Source organism: Mesitornis unicolor, unplaced genomic scaffold (assembly GCF_000695765.1).
Source record: "Mesitornis unicolor isolate BGI_N332 unplaced genomic scaffold, ASM69576v1 scaffold37284, whole genome shotgun sequence".
NCBI lineage: Eukaryota > Metazoa > Chordata > Aves > Mesitornithiformes > Mesitornithidae > Mesitornis > Mesitornis unicolor.
Window position 1 is genome coordinate 1 of NW_010182739.1, and position 22,086 is coordinate 22,086.

Below are 22,086 nucleotides of genomic sequence, written 5' to 3' on the forward strand. Positions count from 1 at the left end.
GCTGGCCTGTGGGCTTTGGTGTTCCCACGCTGGGCATCTGCCCCTTGATGGCCTTGCAGTGGGGTGAGGTTGAGCACTGGCTGGGCTGCTCTGTTATTTGCTGAAATGCAAAGGCCGTACTTCCTCTTTCTGGTTTTCAGATTCAAAACCTAAGTGCTGGCAGCACCACACAGGAGTTCCTGTGTTGTAGGTGGTGTCAGTATCATCTAAATGTCAGCTCTGGATTCTCAGACTGTGTTGAGGGCCAAAAGAAAGCAGCTAAATCGTCTGGGCTACTTTTCAGTGGTTTAGTGTCTGCTGATCTTTTCTCTCCAGTCTAGTTGTAAACTTTCAAAGAAAAGGCTTCAGTCTTATTCTCTGTTTTTAACTTGTAAACTGTTTGGGAGAAATTTTCTCTGTTAGTAAATTTTTCCTGGTATTTGGCTTTAGTTTCTTTTTAATTATTTATACTGTTGCATAACAAAGTATGAGCATCCACCTCTGTCTTTAAAAAGATGTGATGTTAGAAAAAGAGAAAATCAGTGTTGTTATTATAGTGGAAGATGATTTTATAGAATCACCTTTTGGGTGACAAGCAGCACACAATCTGTGTATAGTCTAAGAGCAGGAGAAGAGAAATGACCCCAAGGCCAAGTAATGGGTGCAAATGTTTTTGGAGAAGGGAGGCCACATAAAACTCTTAACATCTGTGCAGAGCAGGAAGGACTTTGACATCTCTTACAGACTTGACAAACTGTGAAGTGAGCTGGAGGGAATGCTCAGCAAATTAATTTGGGGGTGCCTTTGAGATTCTACTAATGATTTGTTCTTTACGTACCACCGTCAAAGCACCCCACTGCTGTAGCCATGCCTTGATGCTTCTGTGATTTAAGCAGAACTGCACTTGAAGCATGTCAGGGGTGCTGAGCTTCTGGAGCAAGGTAAGAATTATTTTGTAGTAATCTGGGAAGATGCTGACACAGAAGATGCTTTTGCAAAGCCCAAGTGAAAGCAGCAGAGGATAACTAAAAGCCAGCTGTGCAGGCCATGTTTAATGATGCAGCTGACTCTGCAGGTACCTCTTTTCCGTGCTCCTGGTAACCACATCTGTTCCATCCTTCCACAGCACAGTCAGCATCTGGAACCTGTCCTCAAAAGCAAAGATACTCCCTCAAACTTGTGAGTTTTAATCTGTTTGGGTAAGGAATAGTCCATAGTGTACTGTGTACAGGATCTGACCTGTGTGGCCTGTATGGCTGTGAGTGTCTGAGGAATTCAGAGAGAGTGGGCACAGAAGTCTCTTCTAGCTTAGGAGGTGGATGTAACTTCCCAAGAGGGTCATGTGTGGATTTCAGTAGCAGTTGGCTCTTCCACTAAAGGTGTGAAGAAAACAGATGGGAGGATTCAAAAAAGGAAAAACTTTCATTGCAGAAGGTTCTTCAGTCCAACAAGCTTGGTCCAAAACTGAATTTAATGATGTAAGGTCAGGATCTTGATTCGTTAGTGTCAGACCTGCTTTTTTCCTGTATGGCAAGTGTGCTTAAGTCTGGGGAAATGGGAAAGGTTAGAATTGGGTGGCTGTGCTGAGGTACTGTGATGAACCAGAGACTCTGTAAGGCTAGAAAACATCTTTAAATCAAGCAGTAATTGTAGTTGGAGTTCTGAGCCAGCTTTTTAGGCACTTGCAGGAACATGGGTTCTCCAGAAATATGCCATTTCCAGTAATAGCTGTTCTGCAATGGAAATCCAGTTGACTAATTTTCAGTAACTCACAAACCAGAGCAGAAAGACTGTTTTCTTGTCTGCTGTGGCTCTTGGGGGTTGTTTGTCTGTGGGAAGACCAGCGCTGAGTAGTGGCTCTGTGGGGTACCTGGTGGTGCCTGCTCTTGTGGGCACTTGAGAAATCACTTTCCCTTTTGTCAGAAGAGCTATTTAAGAGGATAGAGAAGAAATGTGGTGTGTATGAGAAAAGACAGCCAAGTGCCACAAACCTAGAACCAGTAGGTGGGAAACTAGTCACTTCTGTACACAATGCTCCCAACTCCTCTGCTTAGCACCTTTGGCGTTTTGCTCAGTAGTCTGCTGGTGGTGTAGCCCAGCTCTTGTGGTTGCAGAGGACTCTGGAGTATGATATGGCACACGAGAGCATTTTGGCTCCCAGGTTTGATGGCTCAGATTGGCTCACCAGGCAAGGTGCTGAGTAAAATACCCTCTGGAACGTGGTCGTTAGTGTAGTCTGGAACCTGCTGATCCTCCAGCTACCTTGGCCAGTTGTGGGTAGGGCCTTTGGTATCAAACCTGCCATACCAAATCCATGGTTTTATACCCATGGATATAAAACTGATGTTGCCTCTCATGCATTACAGCATCTGTCCTAAGGTAGCTTGCAGTATGCTGAATATATCTGTGTGTGTAGGCAAAGACATACATATTGACTATAGACTGTATGCATTTCAGGTCACTTGATAACAGCAATAGTGAAAAGACAGTAATGCTTGCTGATTTAAAAAGATGGATTGTAAGATGTTAGCACACTACCCAGTGTCTCACTTTCTGACAGCTAGAATAAAATGTGTTAGTTCTTTGTTGGGTCTTGGCTGTTAGCAGAAATATCCTTACCTGTGCTGTGGATAAGAAGGTTGCCTCTGGCTTCTTTTAAAATAACAGCTTTGGGACCAGAGCTTGCTCTGGGTTGCCAGATGGTCTGCATTGTCTAGATGCTTTTACCCACTGACAGTTGTTAAGTGGTTGTGCTTGAGTTGTCCAACGTGAGACAGCCGCTCCCTCGTTCTGTGCTGATGCTCAGAGTTTATGTGGTTGTTAGGTGCAGCATTAAATAGTGAACCAGAAGACCTGAGCCCTGTTTTCAGCTGTGTTGCTGAGACGGTATTTGATTATTTTTTTTCTGAGGGTGGGGAGAGGGCTGTTGTTGATTTCTTCAAAATGAGTGGTGAATGTCTTGTAGCAGTCTTGCCCAAGTTTCCCTTTCTAGTAGGGTGTATGTGGCTGAAGTAATGCTTCTCCCTGTTCCCTTTAGGATGTCAAAAGTGGCAGGATCTACAATGAACAGAACTTTTTCCAGCGAGCTGCGAAGGCAGGCACAGGTTGGTGCTTCTTGGAGGGGCAAGGACTAGGCTGCTTGGTTGGAAAAATGGGCATCTCTCACCTATCAGTTATGTGAGTCTCTCGGAACGCCAGGCTAGAATAAACTAATTCACTGCTTGGTTAGTGCCAGAGTGCTGAGAAATTCGGGCAAAAGCCTGTTCTCCTAGGAGTTTCTCTGTACTTTAGGACACCGCGGTATTGGCATTTTGAAGCTTTCTTGCTCTGCCAATGCTTTGTGATCTCCCTGGTAGCTGTTCAGCCCTGCAGCCTGGGCTGCCTTGGCTCTCTTTCCTCTGCCCCTTCCATGGGCATTTCTGTCAGCTGCTGTCTGGCATTTACTCTATTGACCCAAAAACCTGAGGAAGAGCAAAGCTGACCAGAGGATGTGGGCTGGTGTTTGGGTGGCGGTGATGGAGGAATTCATGTCAAACCTGCACTTCTGGGAGGAATGTAAAAATCTGCTTCTCCATCCCCCTCTCTGCCCACTTCTTGTTTTACCTAGACCTATAGCAACCACATACCCTAGTTTGCTCTGGTGTCCTCAGCATCCTTTCTGTACTATTGCTCTGCAGCGCTATGCGCATTGACATGCCAATACTCCAGTGTGTTAGGCTGGCATTTGTGGAACAGAATCGGTATGAGAGGCTCCAGCTGTGAGCTGCCCAGGGCATAGCAGGCCTTCCAAGAAAGGGCATCCCTGGCTGAGCTCCTTAGCAAAATCCACTGCACTCTGTCCTCTTCTCTCCCCTTCTAGTGGAGAAGTGGAAGAAGTGGCACTCTGTGCCGTTGCTTGGAATCCCCAGTTGCATTGGCTTTGGACTGCATGCAGATAGCTACAGGTGAGGTGACTGTGAAGGGCACAGCTGAACTCCTTTGTCCACAGCTGCCATCTTCTTGGGCTTTCCCTCTTCTCTCCTTGCTGCTTGCTATTCCTTTTCTCATTGGCCCCTGGGCTCCTAAGTTTATGCACTGCTTGTGTCTCATTTATTAACAAATGGTTTGCCTCTCATTATCCTGTTTCCTTCAGTCCTTGTGTTGCTGGTGAAGTCACTGCTTTTGCTGCTTCTGCCCCTCGGGCAAGGGGACACCTTGTTCCTGCCTTTAATATTAACATAAAGGAGAGAGACTGTTCATCTGCAACACATGATCAGTATGTCTCTCCTTTTCAAGGAGTTTTCTGTTATCAAAAGTTGAGGAAATGTTTGCCCAGGTCAACTTGGAGTAGGAGGGGGGTGGTCTAATCCTGGTGGATCGCTTGACAAGCGTCTGTTGCAGGGTTTCCAGATCAGGTAGGTACCGCTACTTGAGGTCTTGTCTCTTGTAGGTTTCTGGTGTTCTCTGACTTAGGGCGAACTCTTCAGTCTGTCCTAAATGATGGCTTAGACCTACTGAGGGAGAAGGCAGCTTTTCAGATTGCAGTCCGGCTGGTATGTAGAGAACCAATACTTTCTAAGAGGCTTTTTCAGACAAGACCTGTAACTTCTGGATCTTTCAGAGGTGTTTTAGAGCTGATCCAGGGGGTTGGCTGGGGTATCTAAGTAGCATCTCTTAAGTCTGTTTTAAACTTGAGAGTAGCATCTTTGCAGCAGTGTGTCACCTTGAAGGAATTTGGGGTAAGGAGAATGAGAGAAACCTGACTCTTGAAAATTAGTCTGTGAGACATGGTGCTTTTAGTGCTCCTCCACTGCTGTGGATAGCTGGGAAGGGTCCAGCTCAGTGATAGCCAGGGCACAGAAGGAGTCTGCTTGGTTGTGATATGCTTGCATCTTCTGTTTACTCCTAGCTAGACTGCCTGGAGTACCTTCATGAAAATGAGTATGTGCATGGGGACATCACAGCTGAGAACATCTATTTGAACCCAGAAGACCTCACACAGGTAGGGAGTGGGAGCAATGCTACGAGGAAATGGCAGGAAAGGTTGGCTTGTGAAATGGGATAGAGCAACACCCAGGTTCCTGCTGCTAGCCAGGGGAACGCTGCAGTCTGTGAGGTGCTCAAGCAGGTGCTGTGGTGCGGGATTGCGGACTATGCTGTAAACAGATTTCACACCTGAAGGAGTGGCCATGGTGCCTTAGGTGTCACCTGGAATTTGCCATAAGGTGCCTTTCCCTGGAGGGGAGTTTCAGGCTCCTGACTGGAGGAGGCAGAGTAAAGGTACAGCCTGTGCACTTGTCCCAAGCAGCGATGATCAGATGTGTGCTTCTTGATGTCTTCTAGGTGACCCTAGCAGGCTATTGCTTTGCATTCCGTTACTGCCCAGGAGGGAAGCACGTGGCTCAGCGTGAAGGCAGCAGGACCCCTCATGAAGGCACGATGGAGTTTATCAGTCTGGACAGCCACAAGGGAGCAGGTGAGCCTCTGTTTCTGACACAAGCCAGCAAAGCTTAGCTGGAGCTGTTACTGTGGCAGTGCTTTCTGGAGCTAGGGCTCCCTGCTGGCATTTCTGTTCTTGCTGCTCTCCGGGCATTCATTTGCATCTGGAACCAAGTTCCTATTTGGGCTGTTTGCTCTTGCCTCTCTTGGGCTGCTGTGTTGGGACTTGCCAGGTCACTCAGCAACTGCAGCAAGAGATGCAGGGATGTTCCTCCTCCATCTGGAGTCTTGGCTACTGCAGGCATGCGAGGAATAGAAAACAGGGCTGCTTCATGCTGGCTTAGCAGGCATCTGTTTCAAGCCAGACTGGATCCCTGCCTGAAACATATTTGCAGCAGGCTCCGCTCTGACCTTGCGGTGAGAGCTGGAAAGGCACTTCAATTGGCCAGCACCTCTCCTGGAAGTGACCGTTTTCTCCTAGTGTTCAGACTGGACAAATCTTCCTCTAGAGGCCGGGAGGTGATTCCTCAACTGTGTGAGTTAGCAGGCTCCCAAAAGGATTGATATCCTAGAGTGCATCTTAAAGAAGCTCTTGCATTTCTTCTGCTCTTTAGACTTGTGCCCCTTCATGAGACTTCCTGTTTTACAGAAGCGGCATCTCTAATAGAGACTGCCAAGGTTGTGCAGTGGGTGCTCGAGTCCTTACATGCTTTTGGAGAGGCGCTACTCTGGGCCTTTTCTTGGGCTCCCAAACTCTGTTTTTTTTCACACGTGAATATCTCTTCCTTCCCATCAGGACCATCACGCAGAAGTGACTTGGAATCTCTGGGCTACTGTCTCCTGAAATGGCTCTGTGGCTTCTTGCCTTGGTCTGATGAGCTGGACAAAGTAGAAACTGTGATGAAGAAGAAGGAAAAGTAGGAGAAATAATTCTCTTTTGGGAAATGTTCAGCAGAAAACAGTGAGGGAGGTTTTGTGAGTGAAATCACTCTGTCATAGTACACTACTGGGATGTGGGTAAATGCCACTGTAAAGGCCGAGCCTGGCCAAATGGTGTTACACAAACCCTGATTTCTGCTCCTTTCAGAATGTGGCCATCTGAATTTAGCCTTTTTTTTCCCTCCGTGTTGCCAAAGACAGGCTGTTCAGGTGCCTCCTGTATTGCTTCTCATCTGACACCACTCTGCACTGATTGTTTCAGGTACAAAGGGGATGTGAAATGCCTTCTCCAACTGTGCTTCAGGCAGAGATCCATTCCAGGTATGGGCTTGCTCTCCGTGATGGTGGGACTTGGGGAAGTAGGACTGACTGTACCAGAAGTGAGAACCTTCTGTGCACTGGGGTGCTGGCCGAGGACGGCTTCCACTGGCAGCAGTGACCATGGACTGTTTGACAGGCTCCTCCTGTGAACAAATCCCTTGTTTTGTTTACAGCAAAACAAGGAGGGCTGCTACCCATTATTTGTATTCATGAGCCTTGCTGAAGAGGCAAGTGTTCTGGTGGCTTTAAAAATGCAGGCTAGATGTCATTTCCCTATCTTGTCTGTGAGCTTCGTATGTCTTTGGTTTTGTTTTCCCTCTCTGCATCTGGCCAAAGCAGGTGGGTGAACTTTCTACAGGGAGAGCAGTCCGAGAAGGCCATGTGGCATCTTTGTAAGGACAAACATTGTTGCTGTGCTGCTCCATGCAGTGATGTTCCTTGCTTTGCAGATGCCCTGCAGAGCTACCTGCAGGAAGTAATGGCACTGGAGTACGAGAAGCAGCCTGACTACGAGGCCTTGCGGCAGCTCTTCAAAAAACCACTGCAAAAGATGAAAGCTTCAGCTTATGACACTGTGGATATCAAAATGGTACCCTAAGTAAGTGTCAGGAGTTTGGACTGCAGCAACACAAGGCACTTTTTCCTCCTGTCCTGCTGGGAGCACAGGAGCAACGCAGTACTGCTGGCCTGCTTGTGGGGTGCTGCAGGCAGCAGTCAGGTAAAGACAGCAGGGTGCTCTGTGAAATCTTTCCCAGTGAGACCCAGAGGCTCCTCCTGACTTGTGGAGGGAGCACCAGCCCTTCAGCATTCCCTGTAAAGAGATCAGTCCAGCACTATACAAAGCCAGGCTAAGCCTGTGCTACAGCTTGTTTCCTCATTTTTTCTGGCAATACTAGTCCTTGGAGGAATACAAGGGTTAATAAAGGCTGAACAGTCTGCAGAGCTGTGGAGGTCCTTTCTTCCTTCTTTTTTTAAAGGAACCAAGACTCTGGGCTGTATCTTCTGCTTTTCCTTTTCAGAAAGCAGCTTATAGTTCTTGTTTTATTGTCTTAGGCCTGTGGCAGTAAATGGTGGCTCTCTAGGACCAGGTGCTCTGTTTTATCCATGAGGCTCCTCCAAGACTGAGGCTTGATATAGAGACAGGTCTGGTTTTAGTCCAGGGCATCATCAGCCAAGGCCAGTGGATTAAGTAGGAACATGGAGCTAGCTCCTCATCATTTAATTTACTCTTCCTAGGAAGGAATTAACTGAGTAACATTCCTATTCTGTGCCTTTCTTTCACATCAAGAAAACTTGCACAGGAAAAAATAAATTCAAAGCTTTCTGCAGTGTGAGGCCTTTCCCACAGATTAACTTTTACCTACCTATTTTAGAACTGTGAAGTTTTTATAAGTGTTTTCTTCCAATTTTAATGTGATCTAATGCTGAATTTTGGGCTGCTGCTGTAACAAGTTAATGTGAAGATACCCCTGCATGGCAAGTAATTTTAAGCAGTAGCTGGAGAACTGCAATATAGCCACTGGGAGAAGGTGAAGCCTGGCATATAAAAAGTAAGTCAGGGATTTTTTTTAACTACACTGGCAGTACATAGTTCTTAAACTTTGTGGACAAGCACCCAAGGTGGCTCTCTGTTGGTTATTTGGCAGGTTCAAGGCCTTTCTCTTGGCTTTCTGGGGCTGCTGTAGAGTTGTGATGGTAGTTTGGGCCCCATGCTACTTGTGCTGGGTGTTCTCCCAGCTGCTCATGTTAATTTCAGTAGTCTACTGCTACTCCCATTTGCAAGTTGATCATAAGAATTTGGTTCAGAGCTAAAACCTGACTTAATCCCTAAACATCCCACCAGTTCTCCAAGCCCCAGGTCAGTGAAAGAGGTCGGTGGGATACCAGTCATTGAAAGAAGACAGGGAGCCATTTATATTAAAAGTTTAATAAAACTGTTGCCATCTGCCACAGTAACTTCTAAACAAAGGAAGAGTCAGAGTCCAGTTCCAGTGTTCAATTCAGCAACATCTCCTGAAGTCTTGTACCTTGATATTTCAATGCTTGCTACCTGTTTTTAATGAGAAGGCTGTTTTCCTATCATTCACAGGCTGAAGGAGCTTTCATCCAGGCTTGCTAGGCTGAGGTCAGTGGAGGTGACTTCTTCAAATTGTTACTGAAGCAGCACAGATTGCATTTTTGATAAGAAAAGCATATGCTGCTTTGCAGAGGAACCAGCAGCCAGGCTTAAATTAGGACTTCTAGTAAGACAAGCTGCCCTTACTGCCCTGCTGCCTGTTTCTAGTGTTCAAGTGATTTGTGCTGTACTTAAGGACACATGAATAGGAGTAGCAAGGAAGACTGTGTGAGACAAGAAATAGAGCCCCAGGCTGGAGTGGCAGTTCAACCCCACTTCCAGAGGGGACTCCCAGTTCACAGCAACCACATTACTGTTATACTGGGCAGTGAAGCATTAAGGCACACAAGGAGGATTTTTCAGGTGAGGGAAACACATGGCAACTAGAGCCTGAGGCAAAGGGGGTTAAAAACCATCTGAGAGGTAGGTAAAAAAAAGCTCAGACCTGCAGTGAGCCTTCATTTACCTCTTTCTTGTATCCCTAAAAACCTTAGATCAGTGCAGCAAATGGTATATACACAGAAGAGGAAAGCACCTGCTGAGTGAGACAGTATATGGCCAGAAGGAAAAAGGCAGCACAACCTCATAAAGGTCTTTCAAGTGGAAGAATTCAAGCATAGTGTTACATCCAGTAAAGTCAATCACTTTCTCTTATAGTGCCAGGCCTCACAGCAAAGCAAGGGATATGACAAGTTATTTTCTATCACGAAGGACTAACTGGTGAAATACCACAAAAATAAGCTATGAACTTTCATATGTGGAGAAGAATTTTAATTTGCAGAGGATCAGACAGTAGGGAATACTTCAAAAACACAGCTATCAAGGAAGGAAATAGCCCAGAAGCGAGCTACAGAATTACAAGACAGACATAGGCAAAAGTTGAGGGAAAGGACTCTTTTTGGAGGTATTGACAATTATTCACTATCATCCCTGTATGACTACAACAGAAATACTGTTTCCTGGAATCCTAGAAAAGTAGAGAGCATGAAGAAATCAGAGGCTTAAGAAGCCCAAGTTCACCCTTTCTTCACTGTGTTATGCCACGTTTTTCCGCTTGACTTGCCTTCTGTCACACTTGCCCTCCCTAGCCCTAACACAGGCTGACTGTAAACATGACTCCAGGTAATGAGGCAGACATGGCTCCTTGTTCATGGCACTGCCAAGAGACAGTGCTGAGGTAGGTTTCAGAGGCACTCCAAGGCTGCCTTCTGGAGAAGATGTAGGACTGACACTGTTAACAGAAGAGTAGCCTGAGGTCCCTTCCAGTTTAGGATTTTTTTGGGTGAGATATGCTGAAAGGGTGTGAGGGTCACCTGGCAGCTTGGCCTCCCTGAGTGGTGCCATGTGCCCAGCCCACTCCACAGCTAGGTTGTCTTCATCACTGGAGTCCAGACAGCAGTGCTCTGCAGGATCCATATAGACCACCGTCACATCCAAGATCCCACTGGGACTTGTCACTGTGGGATGAGAAAATGAAAACCTTAATTTTGATTTGGGTACCACCAAGCAGGCATCCAGCAGACACTCAAGCAGAACAAAAACAAGCAAGAGCATAAACCTTATGTTTACTTACATATGGAGGGTAGGGTAGAGCACTAAGTTCATACTCATTTAAAACAATAATGTTTCCTCTCTCAAACTGTTTGGATAGGTACTAAGAGCTGTTTGGAAAATGAACAGCCAATCCCAGAGTCAGCAAAACAAAGAGATAATGGTGTTTCTAACACAGCAAGCCATTCCTCACGTTTGGTCCACTGTCAGCAGGATCTGAAAAGAGTCTCACTCTGAAACACTAAGCAGCTACAAATCCCTTCCTGTTCTAAAGCAATATTGAGAAAGAACAGATAGATATCTAGCTCTGAAATAGTTTAACAGTTATAACCACTCGGGAGGGGGGAAGAGTTTTCCCAACTGGTCTTCAGCTGAAAGTTCAGGCTTTTGTTGCCTCAGAAACAGTTTAAGCGAGGATGAAAAGACAGTTTTAATTCTCTCGCCTGCTTTTTATAAGAAGAATAAAACTCTCACCATCTCCCTCTCTCTCGCCTTCACTTTCCTGATCACCTTCATAACCAGAGCAGGAATCTAAACTCCAGTCTAGGAAATTATCTAGAAGACTTTCTTCCTGGGTGGATAGCTCTGCTGTGGGTGTAGTCACAAAGCTGCCTCTGTCATCCTGAATGCTGTCTTCCCTCCTCCTGTGGAAAGACAATCCAGAAGTCACACATTAAAAGAAAAGTCATCTTTTGCAGCTCTTTTAATAGGTATGTCAAGGTAATTACAGAAAAATTTAACATATTTAGTGAATAGAACTTCAGGATACCAGAGAGGAGTAAAGGCTCACTCTAACATTCAGGGACATTTACAGCGATGAGTTATACTAACCTTTTAGTTCTCTTTCCAGAGGGAGAGCTAAGGAATGTCTGAATTTCCACCACATTTGTGTGCAAGTGACTGGGCTCTGGGTCCTCCTGTTTCACACCCAACAATGAACAGAGTTGGCTATAACTCATCATCTGAAAAACAAAAAGCCACTGACAATTAGACCATGCAATTTGCTCTACCAGGAGACAATTTATCTTCCTTTTCTAGAAGAAACCTATCCTGGGATGTTCCTCCCACATGTACTAGTAGAGCAATTATAGCCCCTGCAGATCAAGTTAAAAGCCACCACTTTATTTAGATACCCTCTCCTCCAAAAGTCTAAAGTTAGAACCCACTTCCCCTGTTTGAAGTTTACTACATCCTGCTGCATGGCAGCTTTGCTGTGGGTGTCAGACATCTGCAGATGAAGGCAAAGAGCTCACCCACCTTTTCTTTGCCTATTTCTTCATAACGCTCATCTTCAAAGCGTTGTTTCACTGCAGTTAAAGACACCTGCCTATAATCCTTTGGGACATCATCATGGAAACTGGAAAGAAAGATTAGAGCCCAAATCTTAGAATGGATTAAATGAAATGGTGATAACAAAACCTGCTGATTTAAGTACTTTCCCTCTGTTTCATCTCAGCTCTGTGCTAAGGAAGTTGGTGTTTCAGCAGAGCAGCTATGCAGCTAGCCAGGACACTTGATTTCTAAGCATCTGAGCATCTAATTCCTTTTCTGGTCATTGAGGTAAACAAAATATTTACCTTGTACTCTTTTAAAAAAGACTAGATACTTTTGCTACTGGAACTCCTGAAGCTCGCCAATAAGCCTTAAAGTAGTGATTTTGCAAGCTGAAACCCATTAGCCTTGAGGAGCATCACCATATCTGTAACCCAAGGCCACTACCACGTGGGAGAAACAGAAAGGCTGTCTCTGAACTGGCCCCTAGGCCTCACTGCCTTGTGTAAGGGGTAGTAGTTTCCCAAAGCCAAGTCTTTCATTGGGAAGAGCTGACTGTATAGATGCAGCATGACTGCAAGAGCTGGAATCCAAGTACTCATCTGCCCTCCCAGAAGAGTTCCCAAACTATTACCACTTTTGGTGGAGACTCAGCACACAGGGCAACAGGTCTTCAAGAGAGAAACCGGTATACTCAGACAGCCGGCTGGTCCAGGGGTATGCTGGAGAAGAGAACACATATTACCATTTCATAAAGATTGGGTTTTCTGTAATCAGACATTACATTTTTTCAGTGGGATAAGGATCGTGATCTTTACAAGCTTATGCCTGTACATAACATACGTGTTTGTTCAAGTTCACAATTAGCCTCAAGGAGAGGTTTACCCACCCAACTGAAGTTATACCTAAGGACAGAAATCTTTGGTCTCATTTAAACACAAAGCTTGCATGGTCTGATGCCAGTACTCTTGTTCATCATAGCTATTAAAAGGTAAAATAGACTGAACTCAATTCTTTATTCTTAAGTCTTTTATCTGTCCCCATCTTCTCCTCCCACCAAGTGATAGGGACATCTTGCCTAAAGACAAAGTAATGCCAAAAAAACCACCAAAGGCTCCCTAAAAAGACAAGGCAAACTGATATACCATGCTGCAGCTCCACTTAAGGTAAGGTTCCTTACCTTGCCTGTGCAGTATCCTAGCCAGCAGCAGCGCTGCAGCAGCCAGCCGAGCTGGGGAATACACACAAAGGCTTGTGTTCAAGAGTGACAGTTCACAAATGAAGCTGTAAAGGTGAAGAGTTCTTCTCTCCAGTGACACTATGTTTGACAACACGTCTTTGTAGTCCAGAATGGCAGGTATCTAGTGCATAAAGGAGAACAGAGGTTGGCAACACAAGGCAAGCACCAAGTATTTAGAACACAGTTGTTTCCAGGAAATGTTTTCATTACATTAGGGTTTTGTTTTGGTTTCTTTACTTTTCTTTAACTACTACTACTGACATTGAAACGTTCTCCAGTGAAAGAATAAATGGCCTCTTAAAACTCAAGTTTTAATCTCTGCAGAAAGGCAGAGGGTTTTGTATCTGCATGCTCTGAAATGTGTGTCGTCTCCACAGCTGATTGAGAGCACTCACTTAAAACCCCCACACATCTTAGATTTAATTACAATAGCCCGACTTCAACAGCAGCACAAGGGGTGAAATACTCCATCCACTTTCTAAACTCACCCTTATCTTTCCTTCTAGGGCTGAAATGATCTCACCCATCATTCTGACCAAGTCTTCATATTTGTATGTGTTGTCTGTTAGCCACACAGCTTCCCGTATTGTCAGGATCTCTTTGCTGATGAAACTGTAATACGAAATATTAACAGTTAACTCCAGAAGAAAAGGAATTTGTGCAGCTGTACACTCATGTTTTTGTGGCAAATAAATGCACCCAAGATGACCAAAGTTATAAACAACTTTATAAGGTACTTTCCCAGGTACAGACCAGGAAAAAGAACAGCAGCTCTTCATTTATTTCACCTTTAAGCTGGAATCACCTACTAGTACATTCTTAATTCCTCATTTATGAAACCTCTTCTACGTTAAGATGCAAGATATTAAGGGAACTAACAGAGAATATTGTTCTACCACACCACGCTGTTCATCTGAGTGTAACACACTAAACTAGGTGACAATACTGCTGCAGTTGTTCCTTACAGGGTTACTCATACTAGCATAGCATGAAATACTTCAGTTGCTGATAGAATGCATTTAGACCAATCCACCACCGTGGAGCTTTTTCAAACTCAAAAATACATTCAAGGAATAACATTTTGTGTCTCATTTGAAGAGACTGTGAATGTTTGCGTGTGAGTACAGTTCAAGCAGCAGACAATGTAGAGGGAAGCCAAAGACTTTTTTCTAGTAATATTATTACTACCAAGGAGTAAAAAAAAGAAAATGAAAAATGCAGAAAATAATTTGAATAACCACCTCAGTTCACCAGTGAGAACCCCTACCGTGTGCAAATGACCATGCAGGCTATTCCCAAAAGCTGGAGTTGACCCCGAGGTACACGTCTCAGCTTCAAGTAACGATCCACACATCCCACTGTCATGTGAAGGCACAGACTAGAAAAGTCCTTAATGGTAGCCACTTCTACCAGCCAATCAACCAGGATGTACCTAGACAGGAAAGAGAGACACACAACGTGTGCAGTTAGAAGCCATCCAAACCTGTGCTGAGCACCCTCCCCACATCGAGTTACAGAGTCCCTTCTCCACTCAAAAGTTTCAACCTAGACATTCAACCAAAATAACTTTCAGAATAATGACATGTTGCACTGAGATAAAGGTTTGCAACCAGAGGTCTGTTATCTTCTCAAGGACTAATGGTTGTCTTAAGTTGCCTGTGAAATAGAATTAAAAACTAACCTGTAATTAACAGGTACTTGCACAAGGAAAGGGGTAGGGCACATCAGTTAGGAGGCTGAAGGCCACCTAAGATAACTGGAAAGTAATTACACCTCTGACAAGTCAAACAGTGCCTCTAGTTCCTAAAGAACTTGTTAGTCTTCACAGATGCAAGAATTTACAGACCAGAGAAAACCTCACTCCACGTTTCAGTTTGTCATCAGTGCTTGAAATAAGGGCTCTGATTCCTCCTCTGAGAAAGGTCATGGGTTTCTCTGATTGCACATAATGCATCAGAAAAGTAATGCATTGCAAAATATGCAAAAACAAAGTATGCCATCTTCCAACAGACCTCATTCCAGATTTGTTTCCTTCTACAGATGTAGAGGGAAATAGGCAACAGTTTCTGCTGTGTGGCCTGATGCTTGGATCTGAGTTTTTACCTCATTGTTTCATTCATTCCTTTCTGTACAGTGAAGATACTCTGCTTGCTGATAGGAAGGGAAGCTTGAAAGATTTGAGACACCATTTCACTGGAAGACTTTGCTTCTAATCCTAGTTGGTTTCTATTCCCACAAGCTTTGGCTAAAGCTATCTGTAATAAAGAGAACACAAAAAAGTATTTATTTTTACCAAATGCAGACTACAGCAGCACGGGATGGTGTAATTTTCCTGCTCTAAACAGAGCTAATATGACAAACTACTTGAATCAGTAGTTCTAAGTTTGGCTTAAAAGCCTGCCCCCAAATAATTTGTGTGTTCAACATTTAAGTCCATCAAAAGATGCATCTTTACTCAGATTGTACCACAGACGTGCAATATTTTCCAAAAGAAGGGGACCTGCAGAGAAAATACACACATACACGTATAGATATCAGTCAGCAATTTTGACCCTACTTCTAAAGGAAGGAGTCTAAACCTACAATGGCAGCATAGAAAAGATCAAAGAAAGACTGCTTTCCTGGGAAAAGTCACTCTTACCTGTGCTTCCCAGCAGCCTTTTGCTGCATATTCTCGTAGCTTCCTGAGACTTTGAAGGTATCTGCCAGGATCTGACATCTACAGAGAGGAATGTAAAGAGATTTCAAAAACCATTACCTTTACACAATAAACAAAAGGATTATAGTACTAATATTCAGAGAAACAACACTGCCTGTGGGTACATCTATCATTTCAGCAACCAGTCACAAAAACAACATTGTTTTTAAGAAATTTTCTTCAGCTCTTCCCCAAGGTCTCAGAGGAAATGAGACAGGTCATTCCAATATGAGAGTTTTGGCAGATTAATGACAACGCAGGCAGTCTCTCCCCTCCTGTTCCCAACTAAGCTGTATGATCACAAGCTAGCAGTGCCTATGCCTTTAGCAGAGGTAGTACAAAGGAACTTCTGCTTGCATCTCGGCTATAACTGCTTGTAGATTTCCTTACTTTAAACACCAAGGCAGACACCAAAGCTCACCTGAGAGTTCTTGCGCTCTTTGTTTATGAAGAAGGTAAGCTCTGAGGAACAGCAGTTTGTCTGTACACATTCATTGCACATAACAGACGTCCAGAAGTTACAGTGAAAAAGTGGTTTTGAGATAAAAAAATTATTACTTACAGCAGCCTTTCTGTTCCTTTCCCAAAGGAGGTAGGAGCTGTTTAAACAACCCTGCTTTGAAGATTCTTCAAACATTTCAAGGGATTCTTTTCTTTTTTCTTCATCCTAAGAAAAAAAAGGCATGATGGTACTTTTGCTGTACAGCCAACTGGATGCCAGATCTCAATACTTCAGAGGCTACAGAACAGCTCCATACTGAGAGCTACAGAGCAGAACCAGCCAGCTGTGAGTCCCTCTCAGACTATGAATGGTTCTCCCACACCCACTCAGTATTGCCATTTGAAGACCCAGGCTCAGAAACAGTTAGTGGTTTTCCTCAGCTAGACAAAAGCTTTTTGGCTTTCTTGCTGCTGAAGAATTTTTTTTTTTATATGCATTGTGACTGAAAGTCTTCCTTTGAGACCTGAAAACACTGCAAGCTCATGATCAGGCCAAAATTAATTTGTTTGTAAAATTCAATAAAATAAGTTGATATTGTTTCTTTAAACAACCAGTACATTAAACTCATGAGAACAGAAATTCCTAAGTCACTTGAGGAATATAAGAGCATTTGGCTGATTTCAAATTTTTTACTTATTTTAAAAATCAAGGTAAACAGCATTAGCATCACCAAAAAAAGTACCCAAACACATCAAATCAGAAACACTGCTCACCTCAAAGAGACTCAAGACCTTAGCCAAACAGTGGAGAATAGATCCCTTCTGAGCCTGAAGAAAACATTAAGATAAAGCATTGTTAAAGATAAACCACAATAGCAATTTTTGCTATTAGTTTCAAACTACAATTTTGTTTGCCTTTCAATCATTCTTCCCCTTTGCTTTTCTCAATGTCTTGTTATCTCTAAGACAGTATTGAATCTCTCAGAAGAGACAGTACGGGCTGCCAGTACTCATGATATACCAAGTGTAGTTTGGAAATAAATTCATTAAAATGATTGATCCATAGTCATTTAAGCAACAAGAGCATAGGAGCTCCTTGGGGAAACAAAAATATTTTTTCCAAAGGAACTAGATACATCTACTAGCCTATGTTAAATTCAAGGGCAGAAAGAAATCTTACTTTGTCCAGCTGACACTCTGCTTTGAGACTCTCATAGACCACAGCTTTACAACAGCTTCCACTCAAGGACCAGGGAGGACGGATAAAAAGCCAGATAAATGGGGCTGTGCACACATTCAAACGTTCCATCAGACTGAAGAAGTGCGATGCCTTTAATCCATTCACTTCTGCACGACCCTCGTCGGAGATGGACACTGAACAAAAAAAAGCCAGAAATCATTGAGAGTTTATTCACAATGCATGTTTGGCATTTAGTCACACCAAGGCAGACAATAGGATACGATCAGGAAAAGCCTGAACAGTATCTTCCCTTTAGAGTCTTAAAAATCATAGAGATGGCAAAAGAAGAAAAATCTTACTACAATCAGTTTTTAGGAACATATAACTCTAAGTTGCGGGGTGAGAGAGTGTTCTGCAAATGCCAACACTCAAAGCAATGTTAATTCCTGTCAGTGCACAAATTGGTATGCAAGTTGCCTGCTCTGCCAGTACCCCCTGCAAGGAGGCTTCTCCTGTCAACTGTCAGTTCCTTCTGTTACATTTACCACACTAAGTAGCCAAATTTGATCAGAAGTTTATGAAGGTTAATTTCTAAACATGAAATCATAAGCTATGCATTGACTTATTTCTTAAAAGAGCCGTGCACTATACTATCATTTAACACCTAGCAGTTTAGTGGCCAGCGCTTAAACTGCACTGGAAGGTAAAACTGAAGAGGGATCATAGTAAATGAGACCAAACCACCCACTGAAGACAGCAAACTGGCTCTTGCACTTCACTGCTCTACAACCTGGGTACAAAAGCATCAGTGTTTGAGATACAGGAGAAACAGCTTTGTAAGCGGCAAGTAAAAGTGTCAACTTTAAGATGAGACAGTTAGTCTGATCTGTAGCTATAAATAAGCCTTTAGCTCATCTACATTTGCTTCTGTCCCACTATCTTCCCCAAGGACTTGTGTACAAGCTTCCACACTTACAGCCTTCATTGTACAGGTATGCTATCCCCAGCTTCACAGCAGCTTCAAAGTTACCCCTTTCAGCAGCCCTGAATGGGAAACAGAGAAGACACTTCAGAGTGAAATCTGCAGGTGCTTCCAGGCCCACATCCTCAAACAAGTTACTTCAGTGGAGGCCAGGCTGTGACTTTGGTGATCACCAACCACAGACGTTTGTGCTTTCACTGCAGAAATTAAACGTAAGTTATGCTGAGGCTTTTCTTGCTGCAACCCTTCTGCATGCCAGTGTCCAGGATAATTTGACAATCCATAGAACTGTTTCCCATTCCCATGCTAACATCCCCAATGCCAGAACGCAATAAGATGTTTTGGTACTTGTACCCTCAAGGACATGCTTCAAGCCCCTGTGCTCCTCCCTTTCCAACTGATATGCACATAAGTCGTCTTCTTCAGAAAGAACACAATACATGCATCAAAGCGGCAACAGTCAGAAGCAAAACAATTATGACATTTAAACTGATAGATCTTCAAATCAGATGGATAAAAGATGTTCTCTGTCTTTTTTAAAGCAGATTTATCATTACCCTTTCAAACTTCACTCATTTTAATACTGAAGCTTACCTACTTTTCACTACACTGGTTTGCACAAGAAGTTACCAAGCCAACCCCAAAATATGGTTATACTCTTGAGGCTCTGAGCTCACTTGCACATTCATATGGAAGCACCAGTAACAGATTTTAGTTAAAGTGCTATGTTCCAGTATGGCACACTAATGCCCTTAAAGAGAAATAACTTTGGTATATAACCAAAACTGTTCCAGGTAAAGAGGCAGCAGTTATAAGCCACAGCCTATATTCATCACCCTAAGCAAAGGCTTCTACAAAAAGGGCAAGTCTACTTGTCCCTACTGACAGCAAGGACTGGTTAGAACTGTGTATCTACCTTCAGACATCCTCTTCTGCAATGTGAGACAATTTTGATTCTTAAAGCTTACCTTTCAAACATCTTCAGATTGTTTGGAGAAGGCCATATTTCTTGGAAACTTGCACATGCCCAAACACTAGCATGATTATCCACAAGGTATTTAAGATGTGAGTGCACCTGCAAGGGGGGAACATAAAATAATCATTACTAAAATAAAGGCACCAATAGAAAAATAGTTCTTTGCACTCTAATTTTAGATAGGTAAGTAATTAATCAGAAGTTAACAATAATCATAATTAGACAAGTAGCAAGTTAAGGCAAGAGATGCCAAATCAAAATAATTTATTCAGCCATGGTGACCTAGCAGGACAATTCCCACAGAACATTTATACAGAAGACTCAAATACTGCTGCTAAGCTTAAGCTGGAGGACTGAGAAATAAAACTGCTACAGGGATATCAAAAATCTCATTACTGCTTGTATTCTTTGGTTTTCTTTAGGTTTACTCTGACATGAGAAGCCAGCCTTTTCTGTGAGCAGTCCTGGCTCCTAAAGGCAGAGATAAGCCATGGTGCATGACAGAGGGGAAGCAGTAGCAGACTCACAGCTCTGACAGAGAGGATGTCCTCAGCAGGAAGGCCTTTCAGAACATGAAACAGGACATCCTCGGGCAGACTTAACAACGTCAGGACCCGAGGCCGTTTCCTTATTCTTCGCTTTGAAGGGAAAGAAAAACACCTGGAACATCTACAGTGAATCACTGGAAAACAAAAACACGAGACACCTCAGTTAGTGATGGAACAGTACAAGTGAAAAAGGCACTACAGAGTATACACATACATAAATGCATGTTTACTTGAGTACCTATTTACTGCAGCGTAAGACACTTCTTCAAACATTAGAGAAATTTAGCATCTGTCACATAATGCCATAAGACTAAGCCACAAAGTAGCAAGTGACTTGTTTAATTCAGTCAATTAAGCTAAGAGGCTCAGAAGGGGTGGCTTATGCTCAAGTCCTCCCCATCAAGGAGGACTCCTCCATGTCCTACCTCCCTCACTTGACTGTGTTTAAGTTGTCACTAATACAACGTCATTTACCTCCCCAATGACCCCACTCTTCCTTCCCAATTGATAGCTGTCCTTGGAATGTGACCAGAGCAAGGAGGAAGCTAAGTCCAGCCAAACCAGCTCAAGGCAAAAGCCCATCTTTCCAAGCAGCCAGATGCTGCCATGGGTGCACACGAAAGATCCCCAAGAACCAGGAAGCCCTTTTTTGAAGTTTCAACACCTTGTAGCATTCATAGACCGAGTCATCGTCCACATCTTCTGTTCCCCGTTAAGACAGAGTTTACTCTCACTGCATTTGCAGAGAGCGAAATGATCTGACAGATCAGGCACAACCAAGAAGAGCAGATTAGCACTGCTCGCTGGTACAGACTCATTCTCCATGGCAGAAAGCCCAATCCCTTCCTCATCTCCAGGGCACAGTGCAGTGTTTTGGCTGCCACCAAAAGCCTGATCCCTGCCTGCACTCAGCAGCCCCAACAGCCACAGCAGTCTGACTGACAAATGGCAGAAATCCCAACCCATGAAAGGTGCTAGGAGGGAAAAGATCCACATTCCCCACCTCCAGCCCACAGGCAGCAGCAAAGGATCGCCCTCACAGAGTGAAGCATGGGTAGAAGGACCCAAATCAATCCTGATTCATGCTAGCCCTTTCAGAGCCCAGCCACACAGCAGTGGAGTTGCTAGCACTGCTCGTTTCCACACCAGCAGTGGTTGGGCTCTCAGGAGCAGTCCATGCAAGCAACAGAGGCCCATTTCTAAGCGAGAAAAAGGCTGGACATTTTCTTTGCAGACATGAGGGCTCAAAAAAAAAATTCTGAAGTAAAAGCTGGAGTACCACAGATTAAAGGAGCACGTAAGAGCCTTTGTCTTTATTACAGAAGATTTCTCGATTGTCTTTTTCAAATCTGGTTTAAGTCTCATACAAAGAGAAATATACTTGGGAAATTTATTTGCTAACTTTTTTCTAAAGAAGTTCAATAAAAGACACAGACTCCACTAGAGAGCCCAATACTGTGCAACATGCACATACTAGTGTTACTTACCCTGCTTTCACTAGTTCATCATTAGTTTGAATATTTTTTGATATAAATTAAAATAGTAGAGAATAGTAGTAGTATAATACATATGCCAAATCACCCCATTTTATCTATGTAGTAATCCAAGTCAGAGCTCTGTAGTCTCACTAGATTATAGGGTCAAAGGCATAAGCTGAGGAAATGACAACTCTCAAGCTCTCCTTCTACAGTGTGAGTAGAAGGTGGCTGAAAAGCCAAGGTGAAGACAGAATTTTAACAAGGTAAACATTTTTCTCCATTTACATTTGTTCTCCTTTGGCCTGCTCTTCTACTTCAGCTTTTTAATATCTCCTGGTTATAACCTAACACAGAAATCCTCCTGATCTCATACTGACCTCCAGTGCTCCACAGAGAGCTTCAGCAACCAGAGAAGAACATGTTGCATTTCTCCTTGAGAAGATAAGAGCAATAGCTCTTTTAAGCTGCAGATGCAGTGAATGGAAAAAGTGTATGGACTGACCAGTTACACCTTCATCTCTCTCTGTGCACGGCAGCCCATAGGACCAGGAAGCGTCCAGGTTTACAGACTGCATAGCCAATGCAAAGTTTACAGATTATTTGTTCAAAGCAAAGCTGCTGCATCAGACTCAATTACTTCAGATCCGTTTTTCAGTTTGCAAAGGGAAGGTTACCTGGGTATTCAGCAGGCTCCTTAAGAGGAGCCTGCAGATTCCTAAGGGTTCCATAAGCCATGGCTACACGTGCCAACACAGGTTTTTCTGTTCATATGTGTTCATATCACTGTCCTTAGCACTTCAGGTTTAATGAAATCAACTGCTAGCCTGACACAAAATATCATTCAATGTCTCACCATACATAGTAAGTACCTTCCTGTTAACTGTCTTTGATTAAAAAGCTATACGCACGGAAATTAAAACTTTCTGATGTGTGCAGGGCAGAACACT

General features: G+C 43.6%; 2 protein-coding genes across 2 annotated transcripts; one reads left to right on the top strand and one right to left on the bottom strand.

Annotated features, from left to right (window-relative positions):
- Nucleotides 1-1,105: 1,105 nt before the first annotated feature.
- VRK3 (vaccinia related kinase 3) lies at nt 1,106-7,255 on the top strand (the record flags this gene model as incomplete). The annotated part of the gene is made up of 9 exons (XM_010183888.1): nt 1,106-1,158; nt 3,017-3,083; nt 3,839-3,923; nt 4,409-4,511; nt 4,868-4,960; nt 5,302-5,434; nt 6,194-6,314; nt 6,599-6,657; nt 7,107-7,255. Coding segments are annotated over 9 exons (863 nt in total), but the record flags the coding sequence as incomplete, so codon positions are not given.
- Nucleotides 7,256-9,808: 2,553 nt separating this feature from the next.
- On the bottom strand, nt 9,809-21,874 carry CCNF (cyclin F). Its single transcript, XM_010183889.1, has 17 exons — nt 21,814-21,874; nt 19,641-19,795; nt 19,106-19,212; nt 18,132-18,199; nt 17,156-17,349; nt 16,750-16,803; nt 16,097-16,201; nt 15,478-15,555; nt 14,940-15,091; nt 14,104-14,268; nt 13,325-13,448; nt 12,777-12,957; nt 12,231-12,318; nt 11,582-11,681; nt 11,156-11,286; nt 10,799-10,968; nt 9,809-10,230 (listed from the first exon to the last, which is right to left on the bottom strand). Exons 1-17 carry the CDS (start codon nt 21,872-21,874, stop codon nt 9,809-9,811), a joined length of 2,355 nt encoding a protein of 784 aa, XP_010182191.1.
- Nucleotides 21,875-22,086: the final 212 nt, after the last annotated feature.

Excerpts from the sequence above, each read along its gene's own strand:
- CCNF (XM_010183889.1), bottom strand. The coding sequence starts at position 21,874 with ATGGCTTATGGAACCCTTAGGAATCTGCAGGCTCCTCTTAAGGAGCCT. Across the intron at positions 10,969-11,155 it reads TCTGGAAAGAGAACTAAAAG|GAGGAGGGAAGACAGCATTC; the intron begins GTTAGTATAACT and ends GTCTTTCCACAG. Across the intron at positions 10,231-10,798 it reads AGGCGAGAGAGAGGGAGATG|TGACAAGTCCCAGTGGGATC; the intron begins GTGAGAGTTTTA and ends CTCATCCCACAG.